This window comes from Dendropsophus ebraccatus, chromosome 4 (assembly GCF_027789765.1).
Source record: "Dendropsophus ebraccatus isolate aDenEbr1 chromosome 4, aDenEbr1.pat, whole genome shotgun sequence".
In the NCBI taxonomy this organism is placed as follows: Eukaryota; Metazoa; Chordata; class Amphibia; order Anura; family Hylidae; genus Dendropsophus; species Dendropsophus ebraccatus.
This window is the reverse complement of record NC_091457.1, coordinates 3,064,123-3,086,101: the sequence shown is the minus strand read 5'-3', so window position 1 is coordinate 3,086,101 and position 21,979 is coordinate 3,064,123. Positions and strand designations below refer to the sequence as shown.

Below are 21,979 nucleotides of genomic sequence, written 5' to 3'. Positions count from 1 at the left end.
TAGAGGGGTCTGCAGGAGGAGGATAGAGGAGTCTGCAGGAGGAGGATAGAGGAGTCTGCAGGAGGAGGACAGAGGAGTCTGCAGGAGGAGGATACAGGAGTCTGCAGGAGGATAGAGGAGTCTGCAGGAGGAGGATACAGGAGTCTGCAGGAGGATAGAGGAGTCTGCAGGAGGAGGACAGAGGAGTCTGCAGGAGGAGGACAGAGGAGTCTGCAGGAGGATAGAGGAGTCTGCAGGAGGAGGACAGAGGAGTCTGCAGGAGGATAGAGGAGTCTGCAGCAGGAGGATAGAGGAGTCTGCAGGAGGAGGACAGAGGAGTCTGCAGGAGGAGGACAGAGGAGTCTGCAGGAGGACAGAGGAGTCTGCAGGAGGAGGACAGAGGAGTCTGCAGGAGGAGGACAGAGGGGTCTGCAGGAGGAGGACAGAGGGGTCTGCAGGAGGAGGATAGAGGAGTCTGCAGGAGGAGGACAGAGGGGTCTGCAGGAGGAGGATAGAGGAGTCTGCAGGAGGAGGATACAGGAGTCTGCAGGAGGAGGACAGAGGAGTCTGCAGGAGGAGGACAGAGGAGTCTGCAGGAGGATAGAGGAGTCTGCAGGAGGAGGATAGAGGAGTCTGCAGGAGGATAGAGGGGTCTGCAGAGGGGTTTACCACCGCTGCTCCTCCCCTGTGCGGTGATGTCATCCACTCTGCTGCCCGAGGCGAACTATAGGATGACGCCCCCCCCCCCCGTCACTCCGCCCACATTATAATCCAATACTGCCCCCCCATGCTGTCCCCAGTAAACATAACGTTTGGTCCCTTGCTGCACAGAGGATGTCAGGAGAGGACACAGCAGCACAGAGGATGTCAGGAGAGGACACAGCAGCACAGAGGATGTCAGGAGAGGAGGGGGCTGATCTTATAGGGGAGGTCACAGCAGCACAGAGGATGTCAGGAGAGGAGGCGGCTGATCTTATAGGAGATGGCCTCCCTCTTCCCTCCCTTATAGATGGACCCCCTCTCCCCCCCCCCTTATAGATGGACCCCCTCTCCCCCCCCCCTTATAGATGGACCCCCTCTCCCCCCCCCCTTATAGATGGACCCCCTCTCCCCCCCCCCTTATAGATGGACCCCCTCTCCCCCCCCCCCTTATAGATGGACCCCCTCTCCCCCCCTTATAGATGGTCCCCCTCTCCCCCCCCTTATAGATGGACCCCCTCTCCCCCCCCCCTTATAGATGGTCCCCCTCTCCCCCCCCCCTTATAGATGGTCCCCCTCTTCCCCCCCTTATAGATGGTCCCCCTCTCCCCCCCCCTTATAGATGGACCCCCTCTCCCCCTCCCTTATAGATGGCCCCCTCTCCCCCCTCCCTTATAGATGGCCCCCTCTCCCCCCCCCTTATAGATGGCCCCCCTCTCCCCCCTCCCTTATAGATGGCCCCCCTCTCCCCCCTCCCTTATAGATGGCCCCCCCTCTCCTCCCCCCTTATAGATGGTCCCCCTCCCCCCTCCCTTATAGATGGACCCCCTCTCCCCCCTCCCTTATAGATGGCCTCCTCTCCTCCCCCCTTATAGATGGTCCCCCTCCCCCCTCCCTTATAGATGGACCCCCTCTCCCCCCTCCCTTATAGATGGCCCCCTCTCCCCCCCCCCTTATAGATGGTCCCCCTCTGCCCCCTCCCTTATAGATGGTCCCCCTCTCCCCCCCCCCTTATAGATGGTCCCTGTCCCCCCTCCCTTATAGATGGCCCCCTCTCCTCCCCCCTTATAGATGGTCCCCCTCCCCCCTCCCTTATAGATGGACCCCCTCTCCCCCCTCCCTTATAGATGGCCCCCTCTCCCCCCCCCCTTATAGATGGTCCCCCTCTGCCCCCTCCCTTATAGATGGTCCCCCTCTCCCCCCCCCCTTATAGATGGTCCCTGTCCCCCCTCCCTTATAGATGGCCCCCTCTCCTCCCCCCTTATAGATGGTCCCCCTCCCCCCTCCCTTATAGATGGACCCCCTCTCCCCCCTCCCTTATAGATGGTCCCCCTCTGCCCTCTTCCCTCCCCCCCCTGCACAGCAGATAAAACAAAAAACAGCACATAACTCACCTGCCATCCGTTCCCCCTGTCGAGTCTCTCTGGTCTGGTCCCGGCTGATGTGCGGCTGCCCTGGGTGTCCCGTCCTGTCCCCGGCAGCGCGCACATCAGAGAGCTCCCCGTATGCCAGTCTCTGTCAGTCTCTCAGCCGGGGGACTAAGGCTGCATTCCCACGTTCCGTGATCCTGACTGATCAGAGTCCCCCCGCGCCCGGGCAGCATCTGTAGTTAGATGCTGGGAGCGGGGGAGACTGTATTCAGAAGCGCCGCGCTGTAGTAACAGCACCGCGCGGCTGATTCATTACAGCGCGGCGCTTATGAATACAGTCTCCCCCGCTCCCAGCATCTAACTACAGATACTGCCCAGGCGCGGGGGGACTCTGGTACATGCATTCCGGGAATCAGTGGCAGATTATAATGTGGGCAGCCGGGCATGGGCCCCCCGGAGCCTCGGGCGGCCGCCAAACCCGCCCATATTATAATCCGCCATATGCCGCCCCCATAATGACAGCTGGTGGCGCCGCCTGAGGCAGACGACTCAGGTCGCCTCATCATTGCGGCGCCACTGATCGGCGCTCACACTGCCCAGGAATCTCGTACGGTTTCTGTCATATAACTGCATCCTCCGCTGCAGCCGCTGTGTGCAACCTGGTTAATGTTTCTCCCCATAGAGCAGAATAGTCCCCCCCCCGGATACCTCCACCCCATGACCCCCCCCCCCCCGGATACCTCCACCCCGTGACCCCCCCCCCCCGGATGCCTCCACCCCGTGACCCACCCCCTCCGGATGCCTCCACCCCGTGACCCACCCCCTCCGGATGCCTCCACCCCGTGACCCACCCCCTCCGGATGCCTCCCCCCCGTGACCCCCCCCCTCCGGATGCCTCCACCCCGTGACCCACCCCCTCCGGATGCCTCCACCCCGTGACCCACCCCCTCCGGATGCCTCCACCCCGTGACCCACCCCCTCCGGATGTCTCCACCCCGTGACCCACCCCCTCCGGATGCCTCCACCCCGTGACCCACCCCCTCCGGATGTCTCCACCCCATGACCCACCCCCTCCGGATGCCTCCACCCCATGACCCACCCCCTCCGGATGCCTCCACCCCATGACCCACCCCCTCCGGATGCCTCCACCCCATGACCCACCCCCTCCGGATGCCTCCACCCCCTGACCCACCCCCTCCGGATGCCTCCACCCCCATGACCCACCCTCTCCGGATACCTCCACACCATGACCCACCCCCTCCAGATGCCTCCACCCCATTGGGCAGTTCCCAGTCTACTGGGGGCAGGTGATGGGCAGTGCCCGGTCTCCTCCTCACTGTAGGGATGGTATGGGGCAGGTGATGGGCAGTGCCCAGTCTCCTCCTCACTGTAGGGATGGTAGAGGGCAGGTGATGGGCAGTGCCCGGTCTCCTCCTCACTGTAGGGATGGTATGGGGGCAGGTGATGGGCAGTGCCTGGTCTCCTCCTCACTGTAGGGATGGTATGGGGGCAGGTGATGGGCAGTGCTCGGTCTCCTCCTCACTGTAGGGGTGGTATGGGGGCAGGTGATGGGCAGTGCCCCATCTTCCCCTCACTGTAGGGATGGTATGGGGGCAGGTGATGGGCAGTGCCCGGTCTCCTCCTCACTGTAGGGATGGTATGGGGCAGGTGATGGGCAGTGCCCAGTCTCCTCCTCACTGTAGGGATGGTATGGGGCAGGTGGTGGGCAGTGCCCAGTCTCCTCACTGTAGGGATGGTATGGGGCAGGTGATGGGCAGTGCCCGGTCTCCTCCTCACTGTAGGGATGGTATGGGGCAGGTGATGGCCAGTGCCCGGTCTCCTCCTCCTCACTGTAGGGATGGTATGGGGCAGGTGATGGGCAGTGCCCGGTCTCCTCCTCACTGTAGGGATGGTATGGGGGCAGGTGATGGGCAGTGCCCGGTCTCCTCACTGTAGGAATGGTATGGGGCAGGTGATGGGCAGTGCCTGGTCTCCTCCTCACTGTAGGGATGGTATGGGGCAGGTGATGGGCAGTGCCCGGTCTCCTCCTCACTGTAGGGATGGTATGGGGGCAGGTGATGGGCAGTGCCTGGTCTCCTCCTCACTGTAGGGATGGTATGGGGGCAGGTGATGGGCAGTGCTCGGTCTCCTCCTCACTGTAGGGGTGGTATGGGGGCAGGTGATGGGCAGTGCCCCATCTTCCCCTCACTGTAGGGATGGTATGGGGGCAGGTGATGGGCAGTGCCCGGTCTCCTCCTCACTGTAGGGATGGTATGGGGCAGGTGATGGGCAGTGCCCGGTCTCCTCCTCACTGTAGGGATGGTATGGGGCAGGTGATGGGCAGTGCCCAGTCTCCTCACTGTAGGGATGGTATGGGGCAGGTGATGGGCAGTGCCTGGTCTCCTCCTCACTGTAGGGATGGTATGGGGGCAGGTGATGGGCAGTGGTCTCCTCCTCACTGTAGGGATGGTATGGGGCAGGTGATGGGCAGTGCCCAGTCTCCTCCTCACTGTAGGGATGGTATGGGGCAGGTGATGGGCAGTGCCCGGTCTCCTCCTCACTGTAGAGATGGTATGGGGGCAGGTGATGGGCAGTGCCCGATCTCCTTCTCACTGTAGCGATGATATAGAGCAGGTAATGGGCAGTGCCTGGTCTCCTCCTCACTGTAGGGATGGTATGGGGCAGGTGATGGGCAGTGCCCGGTCTCCTCCTCACTGTAGGGATGGTATGGGGGCAGGTGATGGGCAGTGGTCTCCTCCTCTCTGTAGGGATGGTATGGGGGCAGGTGATGGACAGTGCCCGGTCTCCTCCTCACTGTAGAGATGGTATGGGGGCAGGTGATGGGCAGTGCCTGGTCTCTTCCTCACTGTAGGGATGGTATGGGGCAGGTGATGGGCAGTGCCTGGTCTTCTCCTCACTGTAGGGATGGTATGGGGGCAGGTGATGGGTAGTGCCCGGTCTCCTCCTCACTGTAGGGATGGTATTGGGCAGGTGATGGGCAGTGGTCTCCTCCTCACTGTAGGGATGGTATGGGGCAGGTGATGGGCAGTGCCCGGTCTCCTCACTGTAGGGATGGTATGGGGCAGGTGATGGGCAGTGCCCAGTCTCCTCCTCACTGTAGGGATGGTATGAGGCAGGTGATGGGCAGTGCCCGGTCTCCTCCTCACTGTAGGGATGGTATGGGGCAGGTGATGGGCAGTGCCCAGTCTCCTCACTGTAGGGATGGTATGTGGCAGGTGATGGGCAGTGCCCGGTCTCCTCCTCACTGTAGGGATGGTATGGGGCAGGTGATGGGCAGTGCCCAGTCTCCTCGCTGTAGGGATGGTATGGGGCAGGTGATGGGCAATGCCCAGTCTCCTCACTGTAGAGATGGTATGGGGCAGGTGATGGGTAGTGCCCGGTCTCCTCCTCACTGTAGGGATGGTATGGGGCAGGTGATGGGCAGTGCCTGGTCTCCTCCTCACTGTAGGGATGGTATGGGGCAGGTGATGGGTAGTGCCCGGTCTCCTCCTCACTGTAGGGATGGTATTGGGCAGGTGATGGGCAGTGCCTGGTCTCCTCCTCACTGTAGGGATGGTATGGGGCAGGTGATGGGCAGTGCCCGGTCTCCTCCTCACTGTAGGGGTGGTATGAGGCATCATACTCCGCTGGATGGTGATGAGGATGAGGTTATACTTCGCCGGATGATGATGATGATGAGGTTATACTCTGCCGGATGATGATGATGATGAGGTTATACTCCGCCGGATGATGATGAGGATGAGGTTATACTCCGCCGGATGATGATGAGGATGAGGTTATACTCCGCTGGATGATGATGATGATGAGGTTATACTCCGCCGGATGATGATGAGGATGAGGTTATACTCCGCTGGATGATGATGAGGATGAGGTTATACTCTGCCGGATGATGATGAGGATGAGGTTATACTCCGCCGGATGATGATGATGATGGGGTTATACTCTGCCGGATGATGATGAGGATGAGGTTATACTCCGCCGGATGATGATGATGATGGGGTTATACTCCGCCGGATGATGATGAGGAGGAGATTATCCTCCGCCAGATGCCGGCAGTAGTCAATGACATTGGCTTCCCCGGCGCTCCAGTGTTTCCCGGGACCTTCCCTCCTCATCATTCCGGGCACGTTCCGCTCTCTCTGGCCAAAAAGGATGTTTCATCTTTCATTTAGAAATTATACACTGGTTCCCCGTCCGCTCCGTCCTCCGATTGGCTGCAAACTTAAAATCAATACTAATCAATGACAGGTCTGTAAAATAAGCCGGGTGAGTCACCGCGTCATCCCACCGCACCTCCCCCACTGGATAGAGCCGTAAGGGCCACGTGTGAGGGGATGTGGGTGTTATAGTATAATGGCGGCACGTGTCACTATACCGCAATATACGGGCACCGAAGAGCAGGTATACAGAGGAGTGTAATAATACATTCATAGCTCCATGTATATAGCCACACTGTATCCCGCAGAGAATGGCGGCCGTGTGTATGATGTCACCTGGATCACCACAGACATGGACTCTCCGTATCGGCAGCTACATTGCTCACATTCCGCGGATATGTGGCGTCTCGTCCCACACGAAGAGATCACTGTGGGGTCAGCGCCTGTGTCACTACAAGGCCTGACTGCCCCCAGCTCTATGGATCATGGCGCTGCCCGTTAGACCGTGCTGACAGCCTTCACCCTCCGCCAGTGACTGGGAACCGTCACATCTATCACTTCTCACAGCTGCAGCTTTGTTACACTTGTCTCCAGTGTAGGAAATCCGCTACGAGGTGACGCTGGTTACCTGCACTGATACACTGTAACAAACTAAGGTTTCATCTATAGTCGTATTCTCCATATATGTTGTTGAGTTCATGGTTAACGTTTCCGATCTTTTCCTCCGCCGTGTGCACAATATCATGGTTTTATTAACCCAAGTGGCTGAGCTCAGGGCTGTTGCGTGACAGTGTGGCGGTCTCTGCTTGGATATAATTAATGTATAGGGGTCTGTTTCCTGCGCTGCTCGATGACTCCCAACTCCAAAACAGTCCTGGACTCAAAATTAGAAAGAACAGAGATCCAGAAGCTCCAGGGGAGGGGGCGACACACCAGACGCTATTCACTTATATGACGGAGACCTCCAACAACTATAGAGACTACAACCCTCATCATCAAACACCAATACAAGACACCAAGAAAGACTCTAATGTACTGTACCGCTTTCCTCTCTAATGTACTGTACCACTGTCCTCTAATGTACTGTACCACTGTCCTCTCTAATATACTATACCACTGTCCTCTAATGTACTGTACCACTGTCCCCTCCTCTAATGTACTGTACCACTGTCCTCTCTAATGTACTGTACCACTGTCCTCTCTAATGTACTGTACCACTGTCCTCTCTAATGTACTGTACCACTGTCCTCTCTAATATACTGTACCACTGTCCTCTAATGTACTGTACCACTGTCCCCTCCTCTAATGTACTGTACCACTGTCCCCTCTAATGTACTGTACCACTGTCCTCTCTAATATACTGTACCACTGTCCTCTAATGTACTGTACCACTGTCCCCTCCTCTAATGTACTGTACCACTGTCCCCTCTAATGTACTGTACCACTGTCCTCTCTAATGTACTGTATCACTGTCCCCTAATGTACTGTACCACTATCCTCTCTAATGTACTGTACCACTGTCCTCTAATGTACTGTACCACTGTCCTCTAATGTACTGTACCACTGTCCTCTAATGTACTGTATCACTGTCCCCTAATGTACTGTACCACTATCCTCTCTAATGTACTGTACCACTGTCCTCTAATGTACTGTACCACTGTCCTCTAATGTACTGTACCACTGTCCCCCCTCTAATGTACTGTACCACTGTCCCCTCCTCTAATGTACTGTACCACTGTCCCCTCTAATGTACTGTAGCACTGTCCTCTCTAATGTACTGTACCACTGTCCCCTCCTCTAATGTACTGTACCACTGTCCCCTAATGTACTGTACCACTGTCCCCTAATGTACTGTACCACTGTCCCCTCTCTAATGTACTGTACCACTGTCCCCTCTAATGTACTGTAGCACTGTCCTCTCTAATGTACTGTACCACTGTCCCCTCCTCTAATGTACTGTACCACTGTCCCCTAATGTACTGTACCACTGTCCTCTAATGTACTGTACCACTCTCCCCCCTCTAATGTACTGTACCACTGTCCCCTCTAATGTACTGTAGCACTGTCCTCTCTAATGTACTGTACCACTATCCCCTCTAATGTACTGTACCACTGTCCCCTCTAATGTACTGTACCACTGTCCTCTAATGTACTGTACCACTGTCCTCTCTAATGTACTGTACCACTGTCCCCTCCTCTAATGTACTGTACCACTGTCCTCTAATGTACTGTACCACTGTCCTCTCTAATATACTGTACCACTGTCCTCTAATGTACTGTACCACTGTCCCCTCCTCTAATGTACTGTACCACTGTCCTCTAATGTACTGTACCACTGTCCTCTAATGTAGTGTACCACTCTCCCCCCTCTAATGTACTGTACCACTGTCCCCTCCTCTAATGTACTGTACCACTGTCCCCTCCTCTAATGTACTGTACCACTGTCCCCTAATGTACTGTACCACTGTCCTCTAATGTACTGTACCACTCTCCCCCCTCTAATGTACTGTACCACTGTCCCCTCTAATGTACTGTACCACTGTCCTCTCTAATGTACTGTACCACTGTCCTCTAATGTACTGTACCACTGTCCTCTCTAATGTACTGTACCACTGTCCCCTCCTCTAATGTACTGTACCACTGTCCTCTAATGTACTGTACCACTGTCCTCTCTAATATACTGTACCACTATCCCCTCTAATGTAGTGTACCACTGTCCTCTCTAATGTACTGTACCACTGTCCCCTCTAATGTAGTGTACCACTGTCCTCTCTAATGTACTGTATCACTGTCCCCTAATGTACTGTACCACTGTCCCCTCTAATGTACTGTACCACTGTCCCCTAATGTACTGTACCACTGTCCCCTAATGTACTGTACCACTGTCCTCTAATGTACTGTACCACTGTCCCTAATGTATTGTACCACTGTCCCCTCTAATGTACTGTACCACTGTCCTCTCTAATGTACTGTACCACTGTCCTCTAATGTACTGTACCACTGTCCCCTCTAATGTACTGTACCACTGTCCCCTCTAATGTACTGTACCACTGTCCCCTCTAATGTACTGTACCACTGCCCTCTCTAATGTACTGTACCACTGTCCCCTCTAATGTACTGTACCACTGTCCCCTCTAATGTACTGTACCACTGTCCCCTCTAATGTACTGTACCACTGTCCCCTCTAATGTACTGTACCACTGCCCTCTCTAATGTACTGTATCACTGCCCTCTCTAATGTACTGTACCACTAACCCTCCCTAATGTACTGTACCACTGCCCTCTCTAATGTACTGTACCACTGCCCTCTCTAATGTACTGAACCACTGTCCCCTCTAATGTACTGAACCACTGTCCCCTCTAATGTAGTGTACCACTGTCCTCTCTAATGTACTGTACCACTGTCCTCTCTAATGTACTGTACCACTGCCCTCTCTAATGTACTGTACCACTGTCCTCTAATGTACTGTACCACTGTCCCCTAATGTACTGTACCACTGTCCCCTCTAATGTAGTGTACCACTGTCCCCTCTAATGTAGTGTACCACTGTCCTCTCTAATGTACTGTACCACTGTCCTCTCTAATGTACTGTACCACTGTCCCCTCTAATGTACTGTACCACTGCTCCCTCTAATGTACTGTACCACTGTCCTCTCTAATGTACTGTACCACTGTCCTCTAATGTACTGTACCACTGTCCTCTCTAATGTACTGTACCACTGTCCCCTCTAATGTACTGTATCACTGTCCCCTAATGTACTGTACCACTGTCCCCTCTAATGTACTGTACCACTGTCCCCTAATGTACTGTACCACTGTCCCCTCTAATGTACTGTACCACTGCCCCTTCTAATGTGCTGTACTACTGTCCTGTAATGTACTGTACCGCCGTCCTACATGAGAATTTTTCTGTACAGCACAGGGTAGAAGTTGCAATTGAAGTAAAAAAAGGAGCATTTTGCTTTTGCCAATAAGTGTTGGCACGTTTGGGGTGAACACGTATGGCGTAACATTCCGAATGTAGCCAAAGGACTGACTGAGGCCATAAAGCGTAACAGTGAACCATTGCAAAAAGAACACGCTTCACGGTATGGGTTTCTTTGGTGTGGCTGACATATTCCGCCATCTTGGATATTCGGGGGCTGTTTGTTGGTGCAGTGTCAGCCACGCCCCTTGTAACAGTCGTCCCGCCGGATCACAGGCCTGCGGTGGGGATAGTGACAGCGCAGAGATGGTGTCCTCCGCTCCATCTGCTGTTTTCTACAGTCTTGTCCCTCGGGAATATTTCCCACAAGCGTTACAGGCAATAAGCAGACGTTATTAGGGATAATGAGTGTAATCAGATCTAAGCGTCTGCCACACCGCGCCCACACCGCGTCCGGACCATTTAGCTGGAAATCATCATACATAACAATGCACTTCATACATTTGCCGCATCGTGGAAGTCTTAAAGCCAAGATTTTCAATTTTGCAACACTAAGATTTGGATGGCACCAATTCAAGGCTGAAAAGTTATAAAATACTTTGCATTGGCCACACTCCCTCCGAGTAAGTCCCACCTACATTTCTCTCCACTTACCAATAAGACATGCACTATCATTTCCAACTTTTCCATGCCACAAAAGTGGCGTAACCTGCGTCAAGGCTTAGCAGAGAGTCCTTTTTCTTTCTTTTCCTCCTCCAGCAATAAAGAAGAGCAATGGTGCTGAAAAAGAGCGTCCCTTTTGCAGACATGGCAGCTCAGACAAGTCGAATGAGACGCCGTTCGATAGGGGGCTTAACTCTTCTAGAGGACGGCGCATGCGACGGCCTTCCAGCCCCACATCCATGACAGGTCACGCAGGTGGTCACCACAGAAACAGCAGGGGCGGTGATCGCCAAGTTGTAGGTGACCTGTGGTTGAATCTAGGAGATCATGGAAGCATCCATAGCTGTCAAAATGGCAATGGAGTGCGTTGGCAGCCATCGCCATCTGAGGTCGTCCTGCTACATGCCAGGTTGAGGACCTCCGATTGGAAATTCTGTGGTCGAGAGATGGCTGCTACAAGCCCCAGTCATGGTTATCTGGGTGTAGCTCAGTCTCTGGGGGTGTCCTAGTTACCTGCACTGCGAGATAGGATACGTAGACCTTCTTTACAGTAGCTTTGTCCCATCCAGGCTAGTTCTTGTGTTTAGGATACTGCCCTGAACTTTTCAGACTGGTCCTCGGTATGGGTTAGGTTGTTTCTGGACTCTTCTCCCTTAAGGTGCTTAGCACTGCATAGTAGATATACTGTAGTAGAAATACTGAAAAAAAACCCTGTCTCTAGCTGCATCTGTACACACTAGTGTCTAACTGAACTAGTCCCGGACAAAGGTCCTGGCGTAAGCCAAGCCCTGTATTGGCTACAGCAGGGACGTTTGCTCTGTGTCTTCCACGAGAATCTTGATAAGACTGACTAAACTTCCTCCACCTAGTAACAAACTTCCTATAGGGGCTAAGTAATCTACCCTGTGAGTGGTGGGGATGTGTGTGTGTGCAAAAGAAAGAAAAGAGATTGGTTAGAAGTAGAGAGCACCTCCTATAGGTTAATAAGAGCACATGGTACATGTAAAACAGTTACCCATTACCTTCCTCTGCTGTGCAATACATAGAAATACAAAATACTGACATCTAGTGGTGAAACCAAAGTACCTTTCAACACCACTTAACCTGGAGTAGGAAGCTTTTTGAGAGGCGCACAGGAGAGATACAAAAACACTTGTGGTGGGACACCACAATTTGTCATAGGGCCTTGGCCATAGTCGCTGCATGCTGTTTATTCTCTGCCATTTTACAAGCATGTGAGCGGGGGCAGTCACTTCCAGTAGACGGGTTCACACAACTCCCATGCGTTCCAATAGGGTTGGTCTTCAGCAAGATGGGTGTTACCGGTGATGTCAGCATAGGGGGGGGATCATCTTACTCAGGGCTCCCATGAGGAACTTTTCTTGACTTTTTGGTTCCACCTATTTTATAGTTTGGCAATTTGGTGGGAACAATATACTTTGCTGGAAACTCTTGCAGCATTTCCCGCATTTGTTTTCCCGGGTGATCTGTTAACTCTTGATTCTTGTCCTTGTTGACATCCACCTTACAGACTCCTTGAGAAAGGTGCCTTCACCGAAACGTCGGGATATGTCTGTGTTTACCAGTGTTACACAATAAATGATGCACAAAAGCACTTGCAATTGAATACTCGAGACTACCTTGTCCTTAATTTCATATTATGGAATCGGTGGATTACTATCTATACCTGTTAACTCTTGATGGCACGGCAAAGTCTCTGTGATGCAGTAACTTTTGCAGAATGAATCTTTTGAACAATCTTTTAAGCAAAGACATGTTGGTTCCAGGCCTCTGGACAGCGGTCAGCTCTGCCGTGCCGTGCCGTGCCTGGGATGAATCACAGTAGAATGCAGACTGTCTTGCGTTGTTACAGGCACTAGTGCACAAAGTAAAGCACTGTAAAGGTCCCTAGCAAGGGTTTCAGCAGTTTTGCAGTGAAAACGCACCTCAGTAAAGGCAGTCTCTGATACACTTTAAGGGGGCTTCCGCTTGCGCAAAAACTGACAAATCCTGTTTGTGACACGCCACACGGAGCAGTGCCATGGCCTGGGTTGCTGGTACTGATGTTGGGCGTGCTGGTGGGTTTTGGAGGCTACTTGTCACGGTGGCCAGGAGCAGTAACACCCACCCCTGGACACACTGCAACCGGACCTTAGGACTAAGGTGAGGTGTAGGTGCAAGTGCGGCGTTAGAGATGACACTTCAAGCAATTTTCAAACTTGGGATCCCTGATCTGAATAATTATATCACCATGACCCCTTAAAGGGATTGTCTGAAGTATCTAACTAAAAGTCTGTTACTGTAAGAAAATAAAAATATGATATCCTCACCTATTTTATCTCCGCTGTGTCTAATGCTGCCGCTCCTTGTCAGACCCCCTGCAGAGATGATAAGCCTGTTGTATTGACTGGAGACGCGGATCCGCTGTACCACCGCTAGCGCTGGCGTAAGCTGCACCAGAGAGCAGAGTCTAAGGGGTCTTCACCAGTGCTCACCACAAGGCAGGATGGGTGACCCCCAAGTCACTACCCCTGGCTAGGCTTGCTAGTGGCGACGAACAAGGTGCATGTGGAATCTTGGAGCACAGGTAGTGTCATCTTCATCAGGGGGTTCCACCAAGTCAGCGTCGGCTCCCAAGCACAAGTCATGGTTCCTCATGGTTCCAGAGGCAAAAGGGGGAGGGGCACACCATCAGCTAGTTGGCAGACTAGCGTTCAGGAAGGCCCAGGCAATCGACGGGTACCCCATGGCAGAGACAGCCCTCAACAGCAGTCAAGCAGTGCACGTGCTACAAAGACCTGCCCACTGCGATCAGTGGTGTTAACAGTTTTTCCTTCTCGGTGACGACACAGATCATAATGACGTATTCAGTATCTGTGATCAGAAAGTGGGTCAGGATTTGGGTGCAAACCAGGGTATAAGTTTGATGCGGCAGCACATGGAATGCCGCCACCCCATTGCCTGGAAGAACTGGAATTCCCACACCACTTCTTGCCCGAAACCACTAACAGCTGGAGGTACCATCACGCAGCCACATTTCTGCAAGTCAGCGGCCTTGCTAGGGGATGCTGATGGCTTGTGCCCAACCAAGATGGAGAGTAGTAAGCTCAGGGCTGTCAGGCTGAGAGAATGCAGCCACACCAGGCAGGAACTGCTTCAGTCCACGGAGGATGACATTTTGCAGCAGCTCACCCCTCAACATCTGCAGGTGAGCAATGTAGTTACAGATAACGGAAGGAACATTGTGTCGGCACTGCAGCAAGGAGGATTGACACACGTTGCATGCTCACATGCTGAACCTTCACTTCTCCCCAGGACTGAAGGAGCTGCTTAAGATGTCGAGAAAACTTTGTACTTACTTCAGCCACTCCTACGTGGCACGTGACCCCCTCTACTGAAATCCACAATGGTGTTGGATCTGGTGAAGTTGGTTCATCTGCCATGGTGTAACTTGGCCCTTGGAGATATGGTGGAGCTTGGCCCTCCACATGTCAGACTGGCCGTATGAACAGACAGCAGCCGTCTCCAAATTCCAACATGGCGCATTCTGACAGCTCCATGCAGAACTGCAATTTTCAAGTCACCCATTGGCAGATGATACATGATGTGCGCCAATTGCCGTTTGAGGAAAACACGACTACAGGAGAGCCTTGTAATTCTCCTGTGTACAGCTCCTGCTAGATGTATATAACATGAATATGTTGGGCCTTCTAGTTCTCCTGATTGGACGGTTGCAAGGGCTCATGGATAATCCCTTGCACCCGCCAACTCAATAGAACATATGAAAACGTGTAATGAATCTGACAAAAATTTCTCTAGTCCTAACCTAAACCAGCAGCTTCTGGTATCTAGAAAATAACATTGATTGTCACCAGTATCACCATCATAATTATCACCAGTATCACCAGTATTACCATTATAATTATCACCAGTATCACCATCATAATTATCACCAGTATTACCATTATTACCATTATAATTATCACCAGTATTACCATCATAATTATCACCAGTATCACCAGTATTACCATCATAATTATCACCAGTATCACCATCATAATTATCACCAGTATCACCAGTATTACCATTATAATTATCACCAGTATCACCATCATAATTATCACCAGTATCACCATCATAATTATCACCAGTATCACCAGTATTACCATTATAATTATCACCAGTATTACCATTATAATTATCACCAGTATTACCATCATAATTATCACCAGTATTACATCATAATTATCACCAGTATCACCAGTATTACCATTATAATTATCACCAGTATTACCATCATAATTATCACCAGTATTACCATCATAATTATCACCAGTATCACCAGTATTACCATTATAATTATCACCAGTATTACCATCATAATTATCACCAGTATTACCATCATAATTATCACCAGTATTACCAGTATTACCATTATAATTATCACCAGTATTACCATCATAATTATCACCAGTATACCATCATAATTGTCACCAGTATTGCCATCATAATTATCACCAGTATCACCAGTATTACCATCATAATTATCACCAGTATCACCATCATAATTATCACCAGTATCACCAGTATCACCAGTATTACCATTATAATTATCACCAGTATTACCATCATAATTATCACCAGTATCACCATCATAATTATCACCAGTATTACCATCATAATAATCACCAGTATCACCATCATAATAATCACCAGTATCACCATCATAATAATCACCAGTATCACCATCATAATAATCACCAGTATCACCAGTATTACCATCATAATAATCACCAGTATCACCATCATAATTGTCACCAGTATTGCCATCATAATTATCACCAGTATTGCCATCATAATTATCACCAGTATCACCATTATAATTATCACCAGTATCATCCCCATCATTACCGGCACTGTCATCATCATCATCCATTGTGATCCCAGCTGTCAGTGACTGATCTGCCCTCGTACGTCGCTGTCCACACCAGTATTGATCATTTGATTATCTGATCCATGATTCAGGGACTGCAGTACTTAGTACAGCCACAATGTGGTGCTCTATGCAGACACTCATTGAAGAGGCTCATGCATCCTTCTCAGCAGTGGGATCAGGCCCCTATCCTAAAGATTAATGAACCAGCCTGTAGCTGATCCCCCCCCCACCCCCGAACGGGGCTGTAACTGATCCCCCCAGCACCAGCCTGTAGCTGATCCCCCCTGAGCGCCGGCCTGTAGCTGATCCCCCCTGAGCACCGGCCTGTAGCTGATCCCCCCTGAGCACCGGCCTGTAGCTGATCCCCCCTGAGCACCGGCCTGTAGCTGATCCCCCCAGCTTCTAGCAAGTATACTTTATGAGTCTTTAGACTTGTAGAGGTTAAATCACTTGGAGATAAATCACTGCTTTAGGCCAGTGCACTCCACATACCCTGGAATAGACTTGACATAGAAGACACAGTGCTGGACAGTGGGCTACCTTAAAGGGGTATATCAAGATAAAACTAACTTGTCCATAGGACAAGTAAGAGATTGCGGGGGTCCGACCTCTGTACCCCAGGCAATCCTGTGGACAGGGGACATGTTAGTTTTATCTTGGAATACCCCTTTAAGGGGGGACCTATCAAGACCCTTGGGTACTTAGCGGTAGGGGACTCTAACCACCTTGAGCCAGTGGTGATAAACAGAACCTGTATCCATGGTTACGGAAATCCACCTATTGCTGTCCGAGGGCACTGAGTGACACAAATTCAGGAACTCAAACCCCACCTTGTGGGTGCAGCGAGCCGTCAGGGTTACTGTCATGAATGTGCCTGTGCCGAACTCCGTGCGCCCCTTGGCTCGTGCTGCGCGCCTGAGATGGCGCTGATATTCAGTGTTTTTGTATGTTTGTGCAGTTTCCTGAACCTTGTCTGAACACTGCTCTATTTCCTTCTGTGTTTGTTCAGCCACACCCGCTTTGCCTGAGATACTCCTGGCCACTCCGGAGTTAACTCTGATGCTGGTTAGCTAGTCTGATTGACTGTTCTCTCTGCCAGTCAGGTTGCTCTTGCCCCAGGTGTTCTGAGGAGATTAGGGGTTTGGTCCAATCAGCTCCTGCACTGGACCTCTGGTCTCCTATATAGTGTCTGCCAGCCGGCCTCTCACTGCCGGATACTGAGCGCGTCTCTGCCGGCCTCTCACTGCCGGATACTGAGCGCGTCTCTGCCGGCCTCTCACTGCCGGATACTGAGCGCGTCTCTGCCGGCCTCTCACTGCCGGATACTGAGCGCGTCTCTGCCGGCCTCTCACTGCCGGATACTGAGCGCGTCTCTGCCGGCCTCTCACTGCCGGATACTGAGCGCGTCTCTGCCTGGTTCTGGTTCTCTTGCTCTGTTTATTCTGACCCCTTTGCCTGTGTTTCTGACCACTCCTGCTAGCTGCCTGCCCCTGACCATATTGCCTGTTTATTGACCTTGCTTTTGGATTGTGATTCTGTACCGTGTTGCCCGATTGTTGTGACCCGGACTGTGGACTATTCTTTATTGTGTTTTGTCTGTCTGTCTTGTCTTTGTGTCCCACCTAGCCAGTGCAGGGACCGCCGCCCAGTTGCTCGCCGCCATCTTAGGGCGGATTGTGGCAAATAGGTAGAGGACAGTGGGCGGGGCTGAGCTTAGGGCTCACTGTCTTGTATTGTCCTGCTGTCCGGTTCCTGACAGTTACCCTATAGGTCCTAGCACATTTGCAGCAGAGTTCTTGGCTTCAGTTGCTCTTACTTGACTGCTGTCTGGCTCCTGTCGCAGTTATCAGGGTTCTTGAAGAAGACGGAGACGATAGCCACCCAGCATGGATAAGTCCTTACTCCACTTCTACAGTAGCCTCACTGCGGGTGTTACTAGCCCAGCATGGCGAGCACTGGAACTCTTGAAGAAAAGGATCAAGAATCAGGTTTGAACCTCACAGATGGGTTCTGGCCTCCAGGCCCTGGGCAGTCCTTCAGTAGGGACAACTCTCTATGGCTCTCTCTCGACGGATCCCTACTGCTCTACCACCATATAGAGGTCTTAAGGGTCTCTGATTGCGGGAAAAATAATCAGGAGACATCAGTCCAACCTCTCATAGGTAAGGGCAATCAAAGGAAAATCACACAACATACTCTACTCATAAGACTTGGCTGGAGTGCAACCAAAAAGATGTCAGCATCTGCCATGAGGTTACATGGAAAAAGGAACAACCAACTACTGGGGGCAACTATATCTGTAAGAGGCAGCACCAACTACTGGGGGCAACTATATCTGTAAGAGGCAGCACTAACTACTGGGGGCAACTATACCTGTAAGAGGCAGCACTAACTATTGGAGGGGAGGGCAATGATACCTGTAAGAGGCCGCACTAACTACTGGGAGGGCAAACTATACCTGTAAGAGGCAGAACTAACTACTGGGGGCAACTATATCTGTAAGAGGCAGCACTAACTACTGGGGGCAACTATATCTGTAAGAGGCAGCACCAACTACTGGGGGCAACTATATCTGTAAGAGGCAGCACCAACTACTGGGGGCAACTATATCTGTAAGAGGCAGCACTAACTACTGGGGGCAACTATATCTGTAAGAGGCAGCACTAACTACTGGGGGCAACTATATCTGTAAGAGGCAGCACTAACTACTGGGGGCAACTATATCTGTAAGAGGCAGCACTAACTACTGGGGGCAACTATATCTGTAAGAGGCAGCACTAACTACTGGGGGCAACTATATCTGTAAGAGGCAGCACTAACTACTGGGGGCAACTATATCTGTAAGAGGCAGCACTAACTACTGGGGGCAACTATATCTGTAAGAGGCAGCACTAACTACTGGGGGCAACTATATCGTAAGAGGCAGAACTAACTACTGGGGGCAACTATATCTGTAAGAGGCAGCACTAACTACTGGGAGGACCAACTATATCTGTAAGAGGCAGCACTAACTACTGGGGGCAACTATTCCTGTAAGAGGCAGCACTAACTTCTGGGGGCAACTATATCTGTAAGAGGCAGCACTAACTACTGGGGGGGTCAACTATACCTGTAAGAGGCAGAACTAACTACTGGGGGCAACTATATTGTACGAGGCACAACTAACTACTGGGAGGACCAACTATATCTGTAAGAGGCAGCACTAACTACTGGGAGGGCCAACTATACCTGTAAGAGGCAGCACTAACTACTGGGAGGGCCAACTATACATGTAAGAGGCAGCACTAACTACTGGGAGGGCCAACTATACCTGTAAGAGGCAGAACTAACTACTAGGAGGGCAAACTATACCTGTAAGAGGCAGAACTAACTACTGGGAGGGCAAACTATACCTGTAAGAGGCAGCACTAACTACTGGGAGGGCCAACTATACCTGTAAGAGGCAGCACTAACTACTGGGAGGGCCAACTATACCTGTAAGAGGCCACACTAACTACTGGGAGGGCAAACTATATCTGTAAGAGGCCACACTAACTACTGGGGGCAACTATATCTGTAAGAGGCAGCACTAACTACTGGGGGCAACTATACCTGTAAGAGGCAGCACTAACTACTGGGGGCAACTATACCTGTAAGAGGCAGCACTAACTACTGGGGGCAACTATACCTGTAAGAGGCAGCACTAACTACTGGGGGCAACTATACCTGTAAGAGGCAGCACTAACTACTGGGGGCAACTATACCTGTAAGAGGCAGCACTAACTACTGGGAGGGCAAAATATACATGTAAGAGGCAGCACTAACTACTGGGAGGGCCAACTATACCTGTAAGAGGCAGCACTAACTACTGGGAGGGCCAACTATACCTTTAAGAGGCAGCACTAACTACTGGGAGGGCCAACTATACCTGTAAGAGGCCACACTAACTACTGGGAGGGCCAACTATACCTGTAAGAGGCAGCACTAACTACTGGGAGGGCCAACTATACCTGTAAGGCCTTATGCACACGTTCCATAATTTTTTCGGGTCCGGAAACCACCTGCTAAAAATTAGGGGTTGGACATCCGTATTGCTTCCGTATTGCATCCGGAAGCACGGAAGTCTGATGATGCCTGCAATCCCAACCCGAGCACGGAAGCATCCCCAGTTGCCATGGTGATCACAGGAGGACACTTCTGTGCTTGGTCTTTACAGACATCATCAGACCCCTCCTGCGATCACCATGGCAACCGGGGACGCTTCCGTGCTCGGCCGGAATCAGACCCCCCCTGCGGCATCAGACCCCCCCCCCCCTCTGCGGCATCAGACCCCCCCCCCCCCTCTGCGGCATCAGACCCCCCCCCCCCCCCTCTGCGGCATCAGACCCCCCCCCCCTCTGCGGCATCAGACCCCCCCCCCCCCCTCTGCGGCATCAGACCCCCTCTGCGGCATCAGACCCCCCTCTTCGGCATCAGACCCCTCTCTGCGGCATCAGACCCCCCTCTGCGGCATCAGACCCCCCTCTGCGGCATCAGACCCCCTCTGCGGCATCAGACCCCCTCTGCGGCATCAGACCCCCTCTGCGGCATCAGACCCCCCTCTGCGGCATCAGACCCCCCTCTGCGGCATCAGACCCCCCTCTGCGGCATCAGACCCCCCTCTGCGGCATCAGACCCCCTCTGCGGCATCAGACCCCCTCTGCGGCATCAGACCCCCTCTGCGGCATCAGACCCCCCTCTGCGGCATCAGACCCCCTCTGCGGCATCAGACCCCCTCTGCGGCATCAGACCCCCTCCTGCGGCATCAGACCCCCTCCTGCGGTAATGATGCGATCTCCTATGCGATCCTCCTGTGCCGTTCTGCCTTCAGTGCTCTTAATTGATTCATTGATACTTTCCTAACTACATTGTAAACACCCCAATTTATTGAGGTAATTGGTACTTTGTAGCCCAGCTGCCAATCATCATTACCAATTAGCTCAATAAATTGGTGTTTACTATGTGGTTAGGAAAGTATCAATGAATCAATTGAGAGACTGTGAGCAGTGAATGAATGGCCTGTCAGCTAAATTCGGCACAATATAAAGTATGCAATGTTCCGAGCAGGCACCCTTCTGTATGGTCTTCACCTTGTGGAGTACTACAGATCCCAGCTCTCTGATATACCATCACCAACACTGCCTCAATACATTCGTCTACTGATTCTGCTACAATCGGCACACGATAGGATTCTGCTACAATCGGCATACAGTGTGCAGCAACAGAGATCCGGAGAACTATAGATCCCAGCACTTCTATATACTGCTGTGCAAATAGGAGCATGAGTTATCTATATTTTTCTACGGAAATACGGATGCCAAACATGTTGTAATCCGCAAACAATCCGTAGACAATTGATGTCAATGAGAGAATCCGTGAAAAAATCTGGGTCCGCACCGGGTCCGCACTAGGACATGTCCTTTTTTTTTTACGGATTGATTTTCATCCATTTCTGCAACTGATCGTGTGAATAGGACAATGGACATCAATGTGCACTAACTCAGATACGGAAATACGAATCCGTAAATTACGGAACGTGTGAATAAGGCCTAACATACAGCACTAACTACTGGAGGGGAGGGCAACGATACCTGTAAGAGGCCGCACTAACTACTGGGAGGGCAAACTATACCTGTAAGAGGCCGCCAGGGCCGGTTTTAGACTAGATGTGGCCCTGGGCGAAGTTAAAGGTGGGGCCCCAAATGCTGAAATATTTTAGCAACAATTTAAGGTCCCCATACATGTTACTCTTTTGTTGGTGGTACCTGTTGCTCCTGGTGGGTTCGGCCATCAGCGTAAGGTGTATGGGGCTCTCTGGACAGTCCTCTGACAGATGATATCAGTGGACATAGGGGGTCGAGCTTGATGGAAAATCAATGCCCAACCTCTTTGTTCTCAGAGAGATAAGCCGGCATCAGATCTGTATGGCTATGGCTTTCCCCTCTCATAGAGAACACAGGAACACTCAGATGTGCCAAATTTCTGTGTATGGGGAGGACGGGACCGGATGGGACAGATAATTGTCAGCTGAAGGATTGTTCAGCCAGCAGTTATTGGAAGTGTACGGCCACTTTTAAGGCCGTATTACACGGCCTGATATTCCGCAGAAGCGAGCGCCAATCTGGTAGAATGGAGCTCGCTTAGAGAGCCTACTACATGGCTCTTTTATGATGCAGCAAAAGCTATGGAGGAGATTTATCAAACTGGTGT

At 51.8% G+C, this 21,979-nt stretch overlaps 1 protein-coding gene across 1 annotated transcript in view; it reads left to right on the top strand.

Moving 5' to 3' along the window:
* The first annotated feature begins 13,906 nt into the window (after positions 1 to 13,906).
* Positions 13,907 to 21,979, top strand: part of LOC138789159 (uncharacterized) — a 37,789-nt gene continuing 29,716 nt past the window's right edge. The window contains exon 1 of the mRNA XM_069967763.1: positions 13,907 to 14,023. Within this exon, the coding sequence (XP_069823864.1) occupies positions 13,907 to 14,023 (117 nt within the window). The remainder of the gene's footprint in view (positions 14,024 to 21,979) is intronic.